The sequence below is a fragment of the Bos indicus genome, chromosome 12, assembly GCF_029378745.1.
Source record: "Bos indicus isolate NIAB-ARS_2022 breed Sahiwal x Tharparkar chromosome 12, NIAB-ARS_B.indTharparkar_mat_pri_1.0, whole genome shotgun sequence".
Taxonomy (NCBI): domain Eukaryota; kingdom Metazoa; phylum Chordata; class Mammalia; order Artiodactyla; family Bovidae; genus Bos; species Bos indicus.
This window is the reverse complement of record NC_091771.1, coordinates 79130872-79148024: the sequence shown is the minus strand read 5'-3', so window position 1 is coordinate 79148024 and position 17153 is coordinate 79130872. Positions and strand designations below refer to the sequence as shown.

At 49.8% G+C, this 17153-nt stretch overlaps 1 protein-coding gene across 1 annotated transcript; it reads left to right on the top strand.

Moving 5' to 3' along the window:
* Positions 1 to 424: 424 nt before the first annotated feature.
* On the top strand, positions 425 to 7442 carry LOC109567139 (G-protein coupled receptor 183-like). Its single transcript, XM_019971880.2, has 2 exons — positions 425 to 562; positions 6363 to 7442. The coding sequence occupies exon 2, from the start codon at positions 6375 to 6377 to the stop codon at positions 7440 to 7442; it is 1068 nt and encodes a 355-aa protein (XP_019827439.2). The 5' UTR covers positions 425 to 562; positions 6363 to 6374.
* The last annotated feature ends 9711 nt before the right edge of the window (positions 7443 to 17153 follow it).

Below are 17153 nucleotides of genomic sequence, written 5' to 3'. Positions count from 1 at the left end.
CGGGCTCCATCAAAGTGCCTTAAAGCCTGGATCATACTCCCAGGAAATCCCGAGCCAGGCGAAGCTCCCCTTACTTGCTCACCCCCAGCCTGAGCTCGTCAGGGTCCCCTTAAAGCCCTTCTTGCTGAACTTCACTCCCAAGTCATCGGCGGGGAGAATGCTGGAGGGTTTTTGACCCTGGTGGCTTGAGAGTCACACCTGTGGCCTACAGGCCTGCCTGTGGGGGCACAGAAATGGAAGAGAGGGGAGACCAGTTCCTGGAGCAACGCTCCCCAACTCCGTCCTTCTCGAGAGGTGGGAGGCCTTGTGGCTGAGTGAGCTCTGAGCTCCGCCTATGGCAGGGAGATCACCTTGCCTGATACCCCGGGTGGTTTTTTTTCTTCTTTCCTTTCTTTCTTTTTTTTTCCCTGCAGAGGTGGGTGAAGGAAAGAAGAGTTCAGTGAACTGATTCAATCCCTACAGTGGGGAGACTGCTCGGGGCACATTTGATGCCCCAGGGCCCTTGGGAAGGCAGCTGACCCAGGTTCCACCCGGCTCCCTGGCATCATCCTTGGTGAGCGAGGTAAGCCCACCAGAGGTGGGTGTTTCCAGGCACCACGGGAAGGGCGTGGCTCGCTGGGACTTGGGGAGAAAGGCTCAGATCGCTCTGCCTTTCACACACACCCCTCTTCTCTCTGCTTCTCTTGGCCACAGGTGGAGCATCCTTACTGATCCTGGACACCCAGGGGGACCCCTGCCACTCCCGATCAGGCAGCAGACAGGTCAAGCCAGAAAGACCCAAGGTCAGGGTCAGTCTCACGTCCCTGAGCAAAAGTGGCTGATAGAACTGGGTTAGACCTGGGGTGTAGACCCTCAGAACCCTCTGCAGGCCCTTTTGAGTATCTGTCCCTACTTGGCTGCACCAACTGACCACCTGGCCCTGTGCGATCACCACTGGGTGAGTCTCCAAGGTACATAGTCTTCTGAGTGGGAGATGCATCAGTAACTTCTTATTAAGATGGAGAAGGATGTAGGAGAGAGGACACATCCCTTCTTCCCTTCCCTTTGGCCTCATCCCTAAATTGATGAGAGACGGATTAATGGGAGGAAAATGAACAGAAGCTGAATAACGTGTACACGTGGGAGAGACCCAGGAAAACGAAGTCGCCGGAGTGGGCGAAACCATCACTTTTAGATACGTTCTCCAGCGAAAGATAACAGAAGATCTTGTGTGTCGGGGGTGGGGGGGGAGCCAGACGTGAGAGCAGAGCCCGAGAAGGGCAGGAGACAAGGGCAAGTTCGCTCTGCAGGTGACCCCTCGCCTTCTGCATTGACTGGAGTTTCCAGAGATTGAGTCATTAACCTCTCTTCTCGGTAGGGCAAGGGAGATACCCTGACAAACAGAAATGTCTTCTTAAAAAATGTTTCCCTATTTATTTATGGCTATGCTGGGTCTTCGTTGTGGTTGTGGGCTTTCAGTGGGGGCCGCTCTCTAGTTGCGGCGTGGGGCACAGGCTCGGTAGGTGTGGCCCACGGGTTTAGCCCCGAGGCATGTGCGATCTTCCCAGACTAGGGATCGAACCCGCGTCCCCTGCTCTGGCGGGCCAGCTCTTCACCCCTGGACCACCAGGGAAGTCCTGAATGTCTTTCATTCAAGGGTAACTTCTACTTGGCTTTCAGCGCTTCTTCTGTGCCTGTGGTTTCTTACAAATAAGCCGGTTAAAATGATCCTTCAGCCAGAGAGGTGTGTTTTGGGGGCAAATTCTGCTCCCCTGTGAGACCAAGGGTGGGTCGTTTTCTATGAGCAGGTGGGATGGGGCGGGGTGATGGGCTGCTTTGCGTGTGTGTAGGGGAGAACCCGGGTCGGGGCGGGGATGCTGGTGCAGAAAGAGGCCGAGGAGCACACCTTGGGCAGGTGTGGGCCAGAGCCCAAGGCACTGGGCAGTTGGTTGGTGCCCCTGGGGGGGCAGGAAGGGACATTTCTGCCGAGGTCTGCAGTTAGGAGGCGGGTGGACTAGAGCAGAAAGAGGAAAGGTCAGCAGGTCCGAGGCATTAGGGCCCCCCTCTCGGGTGGGGAGGGGCTCCTCGTGTGGGTCAGATCTCCCGGGACTCACAGCTGTGACAGTACCCATCCCCCGACTGTGGCAGGTGGATGTGGCATCTCTGCGGGTGCACCTCCCTGCAGGTTTCAGGGAGGAGGTGGCACTTGGCAGGGCCCCGGGGTTGTGCCATGTGCCCGGCGCCCTGGGCTGTGGGCTGGTGTGTGGGGAAGAGGCCCAGGAAAGTCAGGAAGTGGGCTGCTTGCCCAGGGTGGGGTCTTTTTAAGTGCCGGTCTATCCCTGAGCCCAGTGAGGCCTGAACAGACAGGGCAAGGGTCATACAAGGTTCCCATGCCACCCCCCCCTCCTCCCGCCCCCAGTTGCAGCTCTGGGGCTGAGTGCTAGTGATTCTAGCAGTGGAGTCGACCTGGGGCCGGGACCCTCCTGAGCTAAACTGACCCCTTGAGATGTCCTCCTCGCCCTGCTGGAGGGGCACAGAGCTTCTCCGCCCGGCCCCCACCTCCGTGCAACCTGAGGGTCAGACTGTTCAGGAAAGGTAGGAATGAGGAGGAATAGCCTTCCCTCTGGATCTGGAGCTGGTGGGACCCCTGGGAGCGTGTACCCACCTACCTACTTATCTCTGTCTAGCTGTCTGTTTACAGATCTATTTACCATCTTCATATCTCTGTCATCTATCTACCATCTATTATCTACCTACCTATGTAACTGTGTATCTATCTATCCAGTCATCATCACTGTATCATCTCCAACCATCCAACCATCATCCTGAGGTTCAAAGGACTTTTCAGAGCTCCTCTCTCTCCTGTTCTGATGGACTTACTTTCCATTTGAATGGAAGCTTCTTCTCCATCTGCAGAGACCAGACAGAGCCCTCTGTGCCTAGGTTGCCATGAGACACAGTCTATAGCAGGCTCCCTAATCTGTTGTTCAGTCGCTCAGTCATGTCCGACTCTTTGTGACCCCATGGACTATAGTCTGCCAGGCTCCTCTGTCCATGGGATTCTCCCGGCAAGAATACTGGAGTGGGTTGCCATGCCCTCCTCCAGGGGATCTGGCCGGCCCAGAGATCAAACCCAGGTCTCCTGCATTTGGCAAGTGGATTCTTTACCACTGAGCCACCAGGGAAGCCCCAGGCTCCCTACTAGCCAGCCCCAAGTTAGTAAAGGAGGAGATAGCTGTGTTGTGACTCAAATAAGATAAGATTTGGGGCTCATGGAGCTGGTGCCCTTCAGCCAGCCCATGACCGAGTTCAGCATCTCCGCCTGGGTCTCTGGTTCTGTGAGCTACTTTTATTGTGGCCCTTGGGCAAACCGCACACCCTCTGCACACCTGAGTGCTCACCTGTGCACCACGTGGACAGTCACCCCGGCTCAGCGGCTGCACGGAGAGCGCAGCTCCCCTTGTCTCAGTGCAGAAACTATACGTTAAAAGATGATCAGAATGCAGATGACAGAAGTGGGGGTGTGAAGAGCAAAGGCAGGTGGGGAAGTGGAAAACACACATTTTTGGACGGACATCCCAACAGAAAAAGGGACAAAATATACAGGTACCTCATAAAGAAAATATATAAATGGCCAATAAACCAGAGAGAAGGTGCTTGCTGTCAATGGTTATTAGGCAAATGCCAGCTGAAACCATAAGAAGATACCCCTGCATACCCACCAGAATGGCTCCCCTGAAAAAGACAGACCCTGCCTGGTGCTGGCGGGGTTGAGGTACCGTGGGAATCTCAAACACGGTTAGACTTTGAAGAGCGGCTCTTTGCAAACTGTTTGCCGGGACCCACTGCTATCAACTGTGCAAACCTGTGACTCATCAGCCCCACTCCTAGCTGTATACCAGTGCTGTGCTTAGTCACTCAGTCGTGTCTGACTGTCTGCGACCCCATGGACTACAGCACACAAGGCCTCCCTGTCCATCACCAACTCCTGGAGTGTGCTCAAACTCACGTCCACTGAGTCGGTGATGCCATCCAACCATCTCATCCTCTGTCGTCCCCTTCTCCTGCCTTCAATCTTTCCCAGCAGCAGGGTCTTTTCCAGTGAGTCATTTCTTCACATCAGGTGGCCAAAATATTGGAGCTTCAGCTTCAGCATCAGTCCTTTCAATAAATATTCAGGACCGATTTCCTTTAGGATGGACTGGTTGAATCTCCTTCCTGTCCAAGGGATTCTCAAGAGTCTTCTCCAACACCACAGTTCAAAAGCATCAATTCTTCAGTGCTCAGCTTTCTTTATAGTCCAACTCTCACGTCCATACATGACTACTGGAAAAATCATAGCTTTGACTAGATTGACCTTTGTAGGCAAAGTAATGTCTCTGCTTTTTAATATGCTATATAGGTTGGTCATAACTTTCCTTCCAAGGAGTAAGTGTCTTTTCATTTCATGGCTGCGGTCACCATCTGCAGTGATTTTGGAGCCCCCAAAAATAAAGTCTGACACTGTTTCCATTGTTTCCTCATCTATTTGCCATGAAATGATGGGACCAGATGCCACGATCTTCGTGTTCTGAATGTTGAGTTTTAAGCCAACTTTTTCACTCTCCTCTTTCACTTTCATAAAGAGGCTTTTTAGTTCCTCTTCGCTTTCTGCCATAAGAGTGGTGTCATCTGCATATCTGAGGTTATTGATATTTCTCCTGGCAATCTTGATTCCAGCTTGTGTTTCTTCCAGCCCAGTGTTTCGCATGATGTACTCTGCATAGAAGTTAAATAAGCAGGGTGACAATATACAGCCTTGACATACTCCTTTCCCAATTTGGAACCTGTCTGTTGTTCCATGTCCTGTTCTAACTGTTGCTTCTTGACCTGCATACAGGTTTCTCAGGAGGCAGGTCAGGTGGTCTGGTATTCCATAGTATACATAGTGTATGATCTCATTAAAGTTCAGAAGCAGGCGTGCTGAGTTGTGACTTTTTAAAAAATTGTTTTATTGGAGGACAAGTGCTTTACAATGTTGTGTTAGTTTCTGCTGCACAACAAAGTGAGTCAGCTGTGTGTATACGTATGTCCCCTCCCGCCTGAGCCGCCCTCCTTGATCCCCCCGTCCTACCCTTCCAGGTCTGAGTTACGGTTTTATGTTTTTAAAGATTTATGATTTTATTTATTATGATTTTATGGGGTTTTTTATGTGGACCATTTTAAAAGTCTTTATTGAATCTGCTATAATATTGCTTCTGTTTTCTTATATTTTGGTTTTTTGGCCCCAGTTCAGTTCAGTTCAGTTGCTCAGTTGTGTCCGACTCTTTGCAACCCCATGGACCGCAGCACACCAGGCCTCCCTGTCCATCACCAACTCCCGGAGTTTACTCAAACTCATGTCCCATGAGTCAGTGATGCCATCCAACTATCTCATCCTCTGTCATCCCCTTCTCCTCCTGCCTTCAATCTTTCCCAGCATCAGGATCTTTTCCAATGAGTCAGTTCTTCACATCAGATGGCCAAAATATTGAAATTTCAGCTTCAACATCAGTCCTTCCAATGAATATTCAGGACTGATTTCCTTTAGGACAGACTGGTTGGATCTCCTTGCAGTCCAAGGGACTCTCAAGAGTCTTCTCCAACACCATAGTTCAAAAGCATCAATTCTTTGGCATTCAGCTTTCTTTATAGTCCGACTCTCACATCCCTACATGACTACTGGAAAAATCATAGCTTTGACCAGACGGACCTTTGTTGACAAAGTAATGGCCCCAAGTCATGCAGAATCCTAGCTCCCCAAGGGGGGAATTGAACCTGCACCCTCTGCGTTAGAAGGCGAAGTGTTAACCACTGGACCACCAGGGAAGTCCCTGAGTTGTGATTTTAGAAGTTAGGATATTGATTAACCTTGAGTGGAGATAGACGTTGGGGTAGGCAAAGGTGAGCTTCTGGGGGTGCTGCTGAGGTGCTTTACTAAACTGAGTGCTGATCACACAGATGTGTTCATTTTGTGAAATTTTTAATAAAAAAAAAAGGGAGATACTGTTCATGGGCGTGTGATTTCAGCAAATTATGAAGTGTCCAACTCTCACTCATGTGAGAATTGGGCTATACAGTTAGTATTAGGGGTGAGGGCTTCCCCAGTGGCTCAATGGTAAAGATTCTACCTGCAATGCAGGAGACACGAGTTTGATCCCTGAGTTGGGAGGGTCCCCTGGAGGAGGAAATAGGAACCCCACTGCAGTATTCTTGCCTAGAAAATCCCATGACAGAGGAGCCTGGCGGGCTACAGCCTATGGGGTCATAAGAGTCAGCCACGACTGAGTGGAATAACAACAGCAACATATTAGAGGTGTAACCCTGAGATACAATGCTACATTTCATTTTCTTGTCTTCCCAAGGACCTGTATGACATGGCTTCAAGCACGGCTGACCCAAGCAGCCTCGTCCACCACACCAACTCCTGCCTTCCCCACCACCCGCCCCGGGTGGCCAGTGTGATGCTGTCTCTGTTCTACACGGCCCTCTTGATCTTTGCTGTCCTGGGAAACATCCTGGCCCTTCGCCTGGCCTATCAGAAGGACAAGAAGATCAACTCGACAGGTGTCTTCCTGGTCCACCTGTCAGTGTCCGACCTTCTGTTCGCTCTGACCCTGCCCGGAAAGATCACCTACTTCTTGCTGGACTTCAACTGGCCTTTCGGGGAGGGGCTCTGTAGGCTGACGGCCTTCATCTTCTTCGTGAACACCTACTCGGGCATCTACCTGATGACGTGCGTGAGCGTGGACCGCTACTTGGCCGTGGTCCGCGCCCAGCAGGGTCCCCGGCTGCGTGAGCCCGGGCGGGCCCAGCTCATCTGCGCGGCCGTGTGGGTCCTGGCGACACTGCAGACGGCGCCCCTGCTCGGGTTCACCATGACCATGCGCGTGGCCGGCAGGCTGACCTGCATGGAGTACGACAGCGTCCAGCGGGTGTTCACGCTGCCCGTCATGGTCCTGGTGACCTCCTCTCTGAGCTTCTGCGGGCCGGTGGCCATCATCCTCTTCTGCTACGTGAAGATCGCCGTCAAGCTGTGCAGGACGGCCCGGGACAACCCGCTGACGAGCCGGGGGGGCCACCACCGCAGAGCCTGCCTGCTCACGCTGGTGGTGCTGGTGGCCGTGGCCGTGTGCTTCGTGCCCTACCACCTCCACGTCATCCAGTTCATGGTGACCAAGATGCTCCGCCAGCCCACCTGCTCCGAGCAGAGGGCCTTCAAACTGTGCCTGCAGCTCACTGTCTGCCTCATGAACTCGAACTGCAGCATCGACCCCATCGTTTACTTCTTCGCGTCCTCCCGTTACAGGAAATGGCTCCGCCACTTTCTGAAACTCAAAGCATCACCATCCTCTCCCTCCTTCCCGCAGGGAAAAGCTTCCTCAGAAACACAAAGTATCAATCAGACAGGAGGCTCCTCGCCCTTGGAGGCGAATGAAGTCTAAGAGGTGATGGGCTTTCATACTGCACCTGGGGGTCAGGGGGAGGACCCCAAGCTTGTACAATTTGGGGATTGGGTTCTTTAAAAAAAAAGAATACAAAACCATAGATGCAAAGTTAGGTACAAGGTCATGGAAGGTGAGTGAGGAGCTCTGAAGCAAGCATTCGTTAGCTTTGCCATAAACCTACTTCTGGGGCTTCCCCGGTGGCTCAGCTGGTAAAGAATCTGCCTGCACTGCGGGAGACCTGCATTCAATCCCTGGGTTGGGAAAATCCCTTGGAGAAGGGAAAGGCTACCCACTCCAGTATCCTTGCCTGGAGAATTCCATGGACAGAGGAGCCTGGTGGGCTACAGTCCATGGGATTGCAAAGAGTTGGACTCAACTGAAGCGACTCAGCACACAGCGTGCACCTCTCATGTATTCTAATAAACACTGCTTCGTCCTTGGCCTCTGAAGGGTGTGCAGTTCCTTCTGGGAAAAGAGTATTTTCACATCAAATGCAGTCATGACCAGAAGAATCATTGGCTGAGCACTAGAGTCACAGTTTGGACAAGGTTTCTGATGTGGGGAGGCAAATTGTTGTAAAGAGCAAAAAATTACCCCTCCCCCCCAAAACCAAAATCTCTAAAAGCTTAGAGTTAACATTTGCAAAAATGCCAAGGTTTTCCTGACAAAGTAAGAAAACGAGAGGAAGACACCCTTCAAGTTATTGGCCTGGCAGCCTCTGGGGTGGGGGAATGCGGGCGAGGGACTGGGTGATCACTTTTGTAGGAAAAGTCTGATCTGGCGCAGAGGGTACACCTTCCCGTAGCGCGTGTGTGGGCAGTGACAGACTGGGGGAAGGAAGAAAGACAAGCACGTGGGCGTGAGCCTTCCTTTTTCAGTCGTGCGTGTCAGAAAGTGCGTGTGCACGCCGAGTGTTGTTTGCATTCGGTCAAAACAAACCTTTCATGGCACTTTCTTGAGTTTAAAACACAACACAGATCATTTCCACTTGGGCGATTTTGAATTTTTTGTGAAATAAAACATGTATTTGCCTGCCAAAGTGCGGGGGGCACTGGGATCAGCGTGAGATTTGTCTCAGCCACGCGGGTCCAGCCCAACCTGCTCATGACCTCTGTGCTCCCTCCACCTCACGGGCACCCCCAGCCCTCCCCCAACCCCATGGAACCCCCCAGCCCTCCCTCCATGGACTCCCTAACCCTCCCCCATGGGGAGGCAATAATGAAGCATCATCAATCCGGTGACTTAAACCAACAAAAATATATGCTCTTGTTCTGGAGGCTAAAAGTTCAAAGCCAAGGGGTCAGTAGGGCTGGTTCCTTCTCAAGCTGCAAGGGAGACTGATCTAGGCCTCTCCTGGCTTCTGGCGCTTTGCTGCAGTTATTGGTGCTCCTTGGCTTGTCAAACATCACCCCCATCTCTATCTCCATCTTCACCTGGTTTTCTCCTCGTGTGTCTCCATCTTCACACGGCATTTTCTTCTTTTCCTAAGGACACCAGTCACCTTGGATTTGTTGTTGTTGTTGAGTCGTTGTGTCTGACTCTTTGTGACCCCATGGACTGTAGCACACCAGGCTTCCCTATTCTTCACTTTCTCCTGGAGTTTGCTCAAACTCATGTCCATTGAATCAGTGATGCCATCCAACCATCTCATCCTCTGTCATCCCCTTTTGTCTTCAATCTTTCCCAGCATCAGAGTCTTTTCCAATGAAATCAGCTCTTCATATCAAGTGGCCAAAGTATTGAAGCTTCAACATCAGCCTTTCCAATGAATATTCAAGGTTGATTTCCTTTAGGATGGACTGGTTTGAGCTCTGGGCAGTTCAAGGGGCTCTCAAAAGTCTTCTCCACCCTAATGACCTCATCTGAACTTGATCACACCTATTGCCAATTAAGGTCATATGGGTTAGGACTTGATCTTATTTGGGGATCCAGCTTTTAACACCCACCCATTTCTGAGCACCCCTCTTTCCACTCTTCTCTGGAAGAGTCTCAGCCCATCCCTGACCCCTCCTGTAAGCCCCTGTGATACCACATCAGAGTCCTATGACCAAAGTGAGACTTGGAGGAAGGAGTAAGAAGAGTCTGCTTAAATACTAGTTGGTCCAAAAAAAAGGTCAACTGCCACAGTTTGTTTTTCAGCCCCAATCAAAATAATTGCATGTCAAAATGGAAGCATCAGAGTGACCCCCTCAGAGGGTCCCCTCACTCTGCGTGTGGGAGCTTAGTCCAGAGGAAGGTGCAGGGCCGGTGGGTGGGGGGTGGGCCCTGTGGGTGGGGGCTCTATAACGAGGTCCCTGGGTCCCATTCTGGCGCATGTGGAGGTGTCTGGAAAGTTCTGCCCTTGGGTGGAGGGTCTCCTCATGACTTCTAAGAATTTTGATCACTTGACAGTTTTAAGGAGGAAGAATGGAGAGTTTCAGAAATGGAGTTGATAGATGCCCAAATGTCCCTCTGGCTGTCAGCTTTGAATCCCTACTCCGTTGGCGCCACCACCCACCGCAAGCTAACCACGGCCTAGCTTTCACTACAGTTTTCTCTCTCCTTGCCACGCCACGGTGCACGGGCCAACACGGAGGTGAAGTCCCTCTGGCATGTGTGGGCTTGTGGGCGGCCAGGCTCAGACGGGCCGGGTCCCCCATGGAGACCCCAACCCTGAAGGTTGGGTCACACCTCAGGCCACAGGAATCCCTCATGATGGGGACACTGGAACTGGTGACACGCTGTCGCTCATTCGCTCTAGCTCAGTGAGGGCGGGGGCCATCGAGGCAGCTGGATAAGAAATCGGAGGCAGAGGCCCCTAAAATGTCTTGCTGCCACCCTTTGGGAGACCTCTTTGGCAATTTCCCCAATCTTTATGAACTTCTTGCTGTTCTTTCTTTGTTTTAAAATTTTAGATTTTTTTCTCCCCCTTTGTTTCCCCTCTATTTATTTATTTGGGTGTGTTGGGTCTTGGTCATGCGGGATCTCTAGTTGCAACGCATGGGCTCTCTGGTTGTATCGGGAGAGCTTAGTTGTTCCATGGCCAGTGGGATCTTAGTTCCCCAACCAGGGATTGAACCTGAGTCCCCTGCATTGCAAGGATTCTTAGCCACTGGACGACCAGGAAAGTCCTACTTACTCACTATTGATACCACGATAGACATTCATTAGCAGACCTCACTCAGCCATCTCAGGAGCTCTGTGAGTCTGAGGGTCACAGACCGCACACTGCCTACTGGTGGCCAGTGGCTTCTGCCCAACTCCTGGTCTTCTGTGCCCCCAGTGGGGCTCTGGGCTCCTCAAGACACAGCTGTGTTTTTTCCCAAAGCTTCTCATATCAATTGTTATCAAAATTAAATCATTATTATATAAACCAATAAAGTATAAAGGCAATAAGAAAAGAGCTGTTGTAAGAACTAAGTTAAATGCTTTGGGAAGTTTGGTGAAGGTGAATCGCTTACAAAACAAAAAGTGCTGTCACGACAGGCGTGAGTGTAACATTTATAGGTCATTTGGAAAAATGCAGAAAACCAAGATGACACACAATCCGATTGCATTGCTGAGTTCTGGGGCTAACTTCAATTAAAAAAAATAATCCAAACTGGAACTCATAAGCGAAGCAATGTGGGTGTGGATTATGAAAGACACACATTTCTAATCAGTACAACTACAATTTTCAAAAAGGCTGTAGTGACATTAACACCATTGACATGTTTTAACTTAAAATATTTAATATATGGGCTTCTGTTTGTGTGTGTGTGTGTGTGTGTATATATATATATATATATATATATATATAATACTCATATGTATGTGTGCTAAGGTGCTTCAGTTGTGTCTGACTCTGTGACCCAATGGACTATAGCCCACCAGCCTCCTCTGTCCAAGAAATTCTCCAGGCAACAATCCTGGAGTGGGTTGCCATGCCCTCCCTCCTCCAGGGGATCTTCCCAATGACCCAGGGATTGAACATCTTACATCTCCTGCGATGACAGGCGGGTTCTTTACCACTAGCGCCACCCAGTAAGCCTGATGAGTCACTGAAAGTTCAAAATTTAGCTGAAATGCATTAATACACATAACCTACCAAACATCACAGTTTAGCCCAGCCTATCTTAAATGTGCTCAGAACACTTATACTGGCTTACATCTGGGCAGGATCATCTAACACAAAGCCTATTTTTTACAGAAGTGTTGAGCATCTCGTGTAATTTATTGAATTCTGAGCTGGCAGCGCAAAACAGAATGTCCGTCTGGGTGCAGAATGGTTGTTGACCTGTGACCTCACGGCTGATGGGGATCTGCGCCTGCCACTCCCAGTGTTACCAAAGAGGGCCGGGCTGAAGAGAACCTCTACAACCAGGAAAAGATAAAAATCCGAAATCCTAAGTACAGTTTCCACTGAATGGGTATCACTTTCACACCATCATAAAGTCAACAAATTATAAGCCAAACCATTGTTAAATCAGGCCCCATCTGTGTGTGTGTTCTGCAGTTTATCCAACTTTTTTTTTTTTCATTTTATTATTCATTTAATGGAGAAGGAAATGGTAACCCACTCCAGATTCTTGCCTGGAAAATTCCATGGACAGAGGAGCCTGGCGGGCTACAGTCCACGGGGTCACAAAGAGTCAGACATGACTGAGCATGCATGCATGCAAGCATTTATTTAATATTTAAGCTCTCACACTAGATTTTTACAAGCTGGTGAACACTGACAAAATTATTTCTTCCACAGAACTATAACCAAATGTTCCTGGACAGTATACATATATGGTTGAGCTAATGTCAATACACATCACCATTTAATAAATTACATAAAGAAACAAATTGTCAAGTATCCAAATATTAAGTTACACAGCTCAAAGGCTTCAGTTTAGTTCAGTTCAGTCACTCAGTCATGTCCTACTCTTTGCGACCCCATGGACCGCAGCATGCCAGGCCTTCCTGTCCATCACTAATTCCCGGAGCTTGCTCAAACTCTTGGTGATGCCATCCAACCACCTCATCCTCTGTCGTCCCCTTCTCCTCCTGCCCTCAATCTTTCCCAGCAACAGGGTCTTTTCCAATGAGTCAGTTCTTCACATCAGGTGGCCAACATATTGGAGTTTCAGCTTCAGCATCAGTCCTTCCAATGAATATTCAGGACTAATTGCCTTTAGGATGGACCGGTTGGATCTCCTTGCAGTCCAAGGGACTCTCAAGAGTCTTCTCCAACACCACAGTTCAAAAGCATCAATTCTTCAGTGCTCAGCTTTCTTTAATAGTCCAACTCTCACATCCATACATGACTACTGGAAAAACCATAGCTTTGACTAGATGGACCTTTGTGGGCAAAGTAATGTCTCTGCTTTTCAATATGCTGTCTAGGTTGGTCATAGATTTTCTTCCAAGGAGCAAGCATCTTTTAATTTCATGGCTGCAATCACCATCTGCAGTGATTTTGGAGCCCAAGAAAATAAAGTCTCTCACTGTTTCCATTGTTTCCCCCATGTATTTGCCAAAAAGTGGTGGGACTGGATGCCATGATCTTAGTTTTCTGAATGTTGAGTTTTAAGCCGGCTTTTTCAATCTCCTCTTTCACTTTCATCAAGAGGCTCCTTACTTTTTCACTTTCTGCCTTAAGGGTGGTGTCACCTGTATATGTGAGGTTATTGATATTTCTCTTGGCAGTCTTGATTCCAGCTTGTGTTTCATCCAGCCCAGCGTTTCTCATGATGTACTCTGCATATAAGTTAAATAAGCAGGGTGACAATATATAGCCTTGACGTACTCCTTTCCCGATTTGGAACCAGTCTGTTGTTCCATGTCCTGTTCTAACTGTTGCTTCTTGACCTTCATACAGATTTCTCAGAAGATTTGATTCTTGACCTGCGTATCAGATCTCTCATATGCCTATGTCAAAATGTTAAATGTCTGCTTGATTCATTAGCAGAAATCTACTTCTTATTTTTGCAAGAGAGGTTGAGAATCATACTTCAAACAAAATGAGTTGTAGTTTGCTCAACTTTTTTATTTAATTGACTAACCACCGTTCCTCAGTCTAGGACAAGAAGGCTTCTGGCAGGTGGCATTTGTACTAAAAATCGTGATGCGATATTGTGATTCATTTGTTGTTGTTCAGTCGCTAAGTTGTGTCTGACTCTTTGCGACCCCATGGACTGCAGTACACCAGGTTTCCTTGTCTTTCACTATCCCCTGGAGTTTGTTTAAACTCATATCCATTGAGTCAGTGATTCCATCCAACCATCTCATTCTGTCATCCCCTTCTCCTCCTGCCTTCAATCTTTCCCAGCATCAGGGTCTTTTGCAGTGAGTCAGCTCTTTGCATCAGGTGGCCAAACTATTGGAGCGTCAGCATCAGACCTACCAATGAATATTCAGGACTGATTTCCTTTAGGATTGACTGGTTTTATCTCCTTGCAGTCCAAGGGGCTCTCAAGAGTCTTCTCCAGCACCATGGTTCAAAAGCTTTCATAATATATATTTGGTGACTCAGATGACCAGAATTCTTTCTCATATATATTTGGTCTTCATCTACAGTTCCTGGCTCCCAGCTCCTAAACCTTGTAATTCCCTAAGTGCAGAGAATCATGTAGGTGTGTTTTATTATGTGAACAAGGTGATTTTTGGAAGCACCTAAGGATGGGGGCTGATCGCTGGGAGAACTAACCATCTGATGAAGAGCTTTCTGTCCCACCTCTCTATCCTCCAGGGAGGGAAGCAGGGCTGGAGGTCAAGCATGCTTCCCCCTTTAAACTGGTCCTTAAGTCACCAGCAGGTGTTGATGTCATATTTATCTCTGTGCAGATTTGAACTAGACAGAACCCAGCCTGCTGAGGGCTTTGAAAAGACCTCTGACCCTGGTGGCTTGATGCATAGGAAAGGCTGGCGTCAAGCAGAGGCTACTGAAATAAGGGTTTTACAAAACCTGCACAGAAGTACTAGGCTGGGCAATGTTTAGACACAGTGCAGTACTTCTGAGGAAACTCAGTGCCTAATGTTACACTAAAAACTCCACTCACACAACTCTCAGGATAGCAAACTGGCTGTGAGTCCCTGTGAAGAAAGGAAATGGCAATCTTGTAGGGCAGAAAAGTCAGCCACCTGGGCTGGGCTCCCCCACTGCCCTCTCGGGGGGCCCAGCACCTCTCTGCAGGGGCAGGGGGACCAGAACCGACTGATGAGCAGGGACCTGGGACCCCTTTCCCACCACGACACAGGCCGCCGTCCCCCGCCCCTGGGTTCCCCGTGTCCTTCTGACAATCCTCTTCACCTTCAGCCTGGAAGAGAGGGCGAGCATTGCAGGGGTTACCTGACAGCCACTATCTTCACCGAACTCAAGGGCTCAGTTCAGAGACAGGGTTTACAAAGGCTCTGGGCACCGGCCCCACAGGAACCCAGGGCTCCTGGTTAAGGACGCCCAGAAACATCAAGTCCAATCTGCTGTTTAGGCTCTACCTGGCCACCCGGAAAAATGGAGACTTGTCCTTAATAACAATTTAATCTCAGGGTAGATGCTGTATTGCCAGCAATGCTCCTAACCATCTGATGAAGAGCTTTCTGTCCCACCCCTGGAATGCTCCTGGAAGTCTGGGGGTCAACATCCTGACCTCGAATGTTGGGCCTGTTAGGAGAGCAGCTGTGGTTTCTCAGAAGCCCGGGATCGGGGAGTTGGGAGCAGCCTGGGGAGAGCTGGGTGGCCTTGGGCAGTCAGTGGTTTGGGAAGAGAATTCTGGCCTCACAGGAGGAATTGCGGTCCCACGCAGCAAGAGAGGGTTTCCCTGCCCCTTCTCCATGCAGAGAGCAAGGTGGCCAGCACAAAGGGAGGAGCCGCGGGCCCTGTGATGTGGTCGGAGCTGGAGAGACTGGGGCAGGAGGCAGGCAGTCAGGACGGTCCCCAGGGGAAAGGTTGGAGGTGGAACACGTGAGATTTTCCTTCTCTGCTCCCACTGCCGCTGCAGGTTGCATGGGGGCTGGAATTTCCCAGCTGGATGCCAGGTCTGGAGCAGCCAGAGCAGGAGACACTGACTGTGGGGAGGGGTGACATGATTACAAGGAAAAAAAAACATTTTGAATCCCAAACTCAGTCTAGGCTTAGGAGTCAGGACTTCGAAGGCAGGTTTTCTTTTATTTGGGAAGGGGAGGGGGTGGTTCACTATAGACAACTTTTTTCCTTTTCTTACAATGTGGAATCCGCTCACTTGAAATTTAGGCCCAATCTGTTGCCTTTTGCACAAAATTCACAGCCTACATGCTCTTTATTCTAGATCTTGGCCATCCACTCCATTATTCTTGCCTGGACAGAGGAGTCTGGAGGGCTATGGTACACGGGGTCAAAAGAGTTGGACAGGACTTGGCAAGTAAACAAAAAAAACCAAGCCACATGGCTCCCCAACACGCCCCTCTGCCACGCATCCCCATGTGTGACTGCAAGAGGGGTCTTTGATGGGTGCCATCAGCCTGAGACTTCGAGGTGTCTTGACAAGAGGCATGAGTGTCTTCAGGAACTCACACTCTGGCATCAGGTGCTGTCAGCGACAAACTGCTGGAAGCAAAAGCAGGTCAGGGGTGGGAACCGCAGTCACACACAGAAACTCGTCTGGGAGTCAAGTCAGACGTGGAAGGGTGTGTGTGGGGACAGGAATATCTTAGAGGGTTGGTGATGGATGAAGGGGAACAATGGCCTGGAAGCTGCAGGAAAAGGATGCAAAATAAAGGGTCACCAGTGGGAAGGTGAGGCCTTGGCAGCTGCAGGGAACTGGAAAAGAGGCTGAAAGAAGCTGTTACTGAATCCCTGGCCAGTGAATCCCAGACAAGGTGCTGAGGCAAGCAATACGACTTTATTCAGCGAGCCTGCTGACTGAGAAGATGGCAGACCAATGTTTCAAAATAACCATCCTGTTGGGGTCTGGATGCCAGGTTCTTTTATGAATCAGAGATCCGGGTGGCAGGGGGAAGGGAAGGGAGGTGAGGAAACAAAATAAAAAGGCCATTTAATCTCCAAGATATCTCCTAGAATGGTAAGCCTCAGGCAGGGGGATGTATTAATTTCTTCCTTCCTCCCAGGTAGACAGGGTCCTGAACAAAGGCAGTTTAACAGTCAGGCAGAGGGGCAGGATTCTCTGAGGCAGGCCAGTATATATAGGATTATAGCAACGGAAAGCAAGTTGAAGAAACACCTCTAACACGGAATCAGAATTGACTTCTCCCTGCAACAAAGCCAGGACAAACCTGAATGGTCACGCCACCCTCACGGACTTCAGTTCTGGAAAAGGACTGAAGCAAAGGGTGGCTGGGGCTCCTTTCAGCTGGCCAAGGCTCTCTCATTGAGGAGGGAATCCTGACAAGAAAGCAAACAGCTTGGGGGTGGTGAATCCTTTTTAAAATTTAGGCCTCACCTTGGGATCCTGTCAGTGGGCTCTCAGCTCCCTATCCTCTGGGAGAGAGATGGTGGAAAGTCTTGAGTGAGAATTTTGCCTCTGGTTTGGTTTTACTTTACTAGGCGCTGCCTGGAAGGGAGGAAGAACTCAGGAGATGGTGTGTTTTTGGACACGGTTGCTCCTTTCCTGTGACATGTTTGCACTGGAAGCCCAGAGGGTGGGTTTAGATTTGCTGTGGAGGTGACACACGAATCTGCCCTCTTAGGCCCTCTGGTCAAGCTCTGTCAGTGACCGTGGTCGAGGACATCCCTGCACTGTTGACTGTCCCTACGATCTGAGACATGGA

What these genes read in the sequence shown, in the direction of transcription:
- LOC109567139 (XM_019971880.2), top strand. Translation starts at nt 6,375, where the DNA reads ATGGCTTCAAGCACGGCTGACCCAAGCAGCCTCGTCCACCACACCAAC.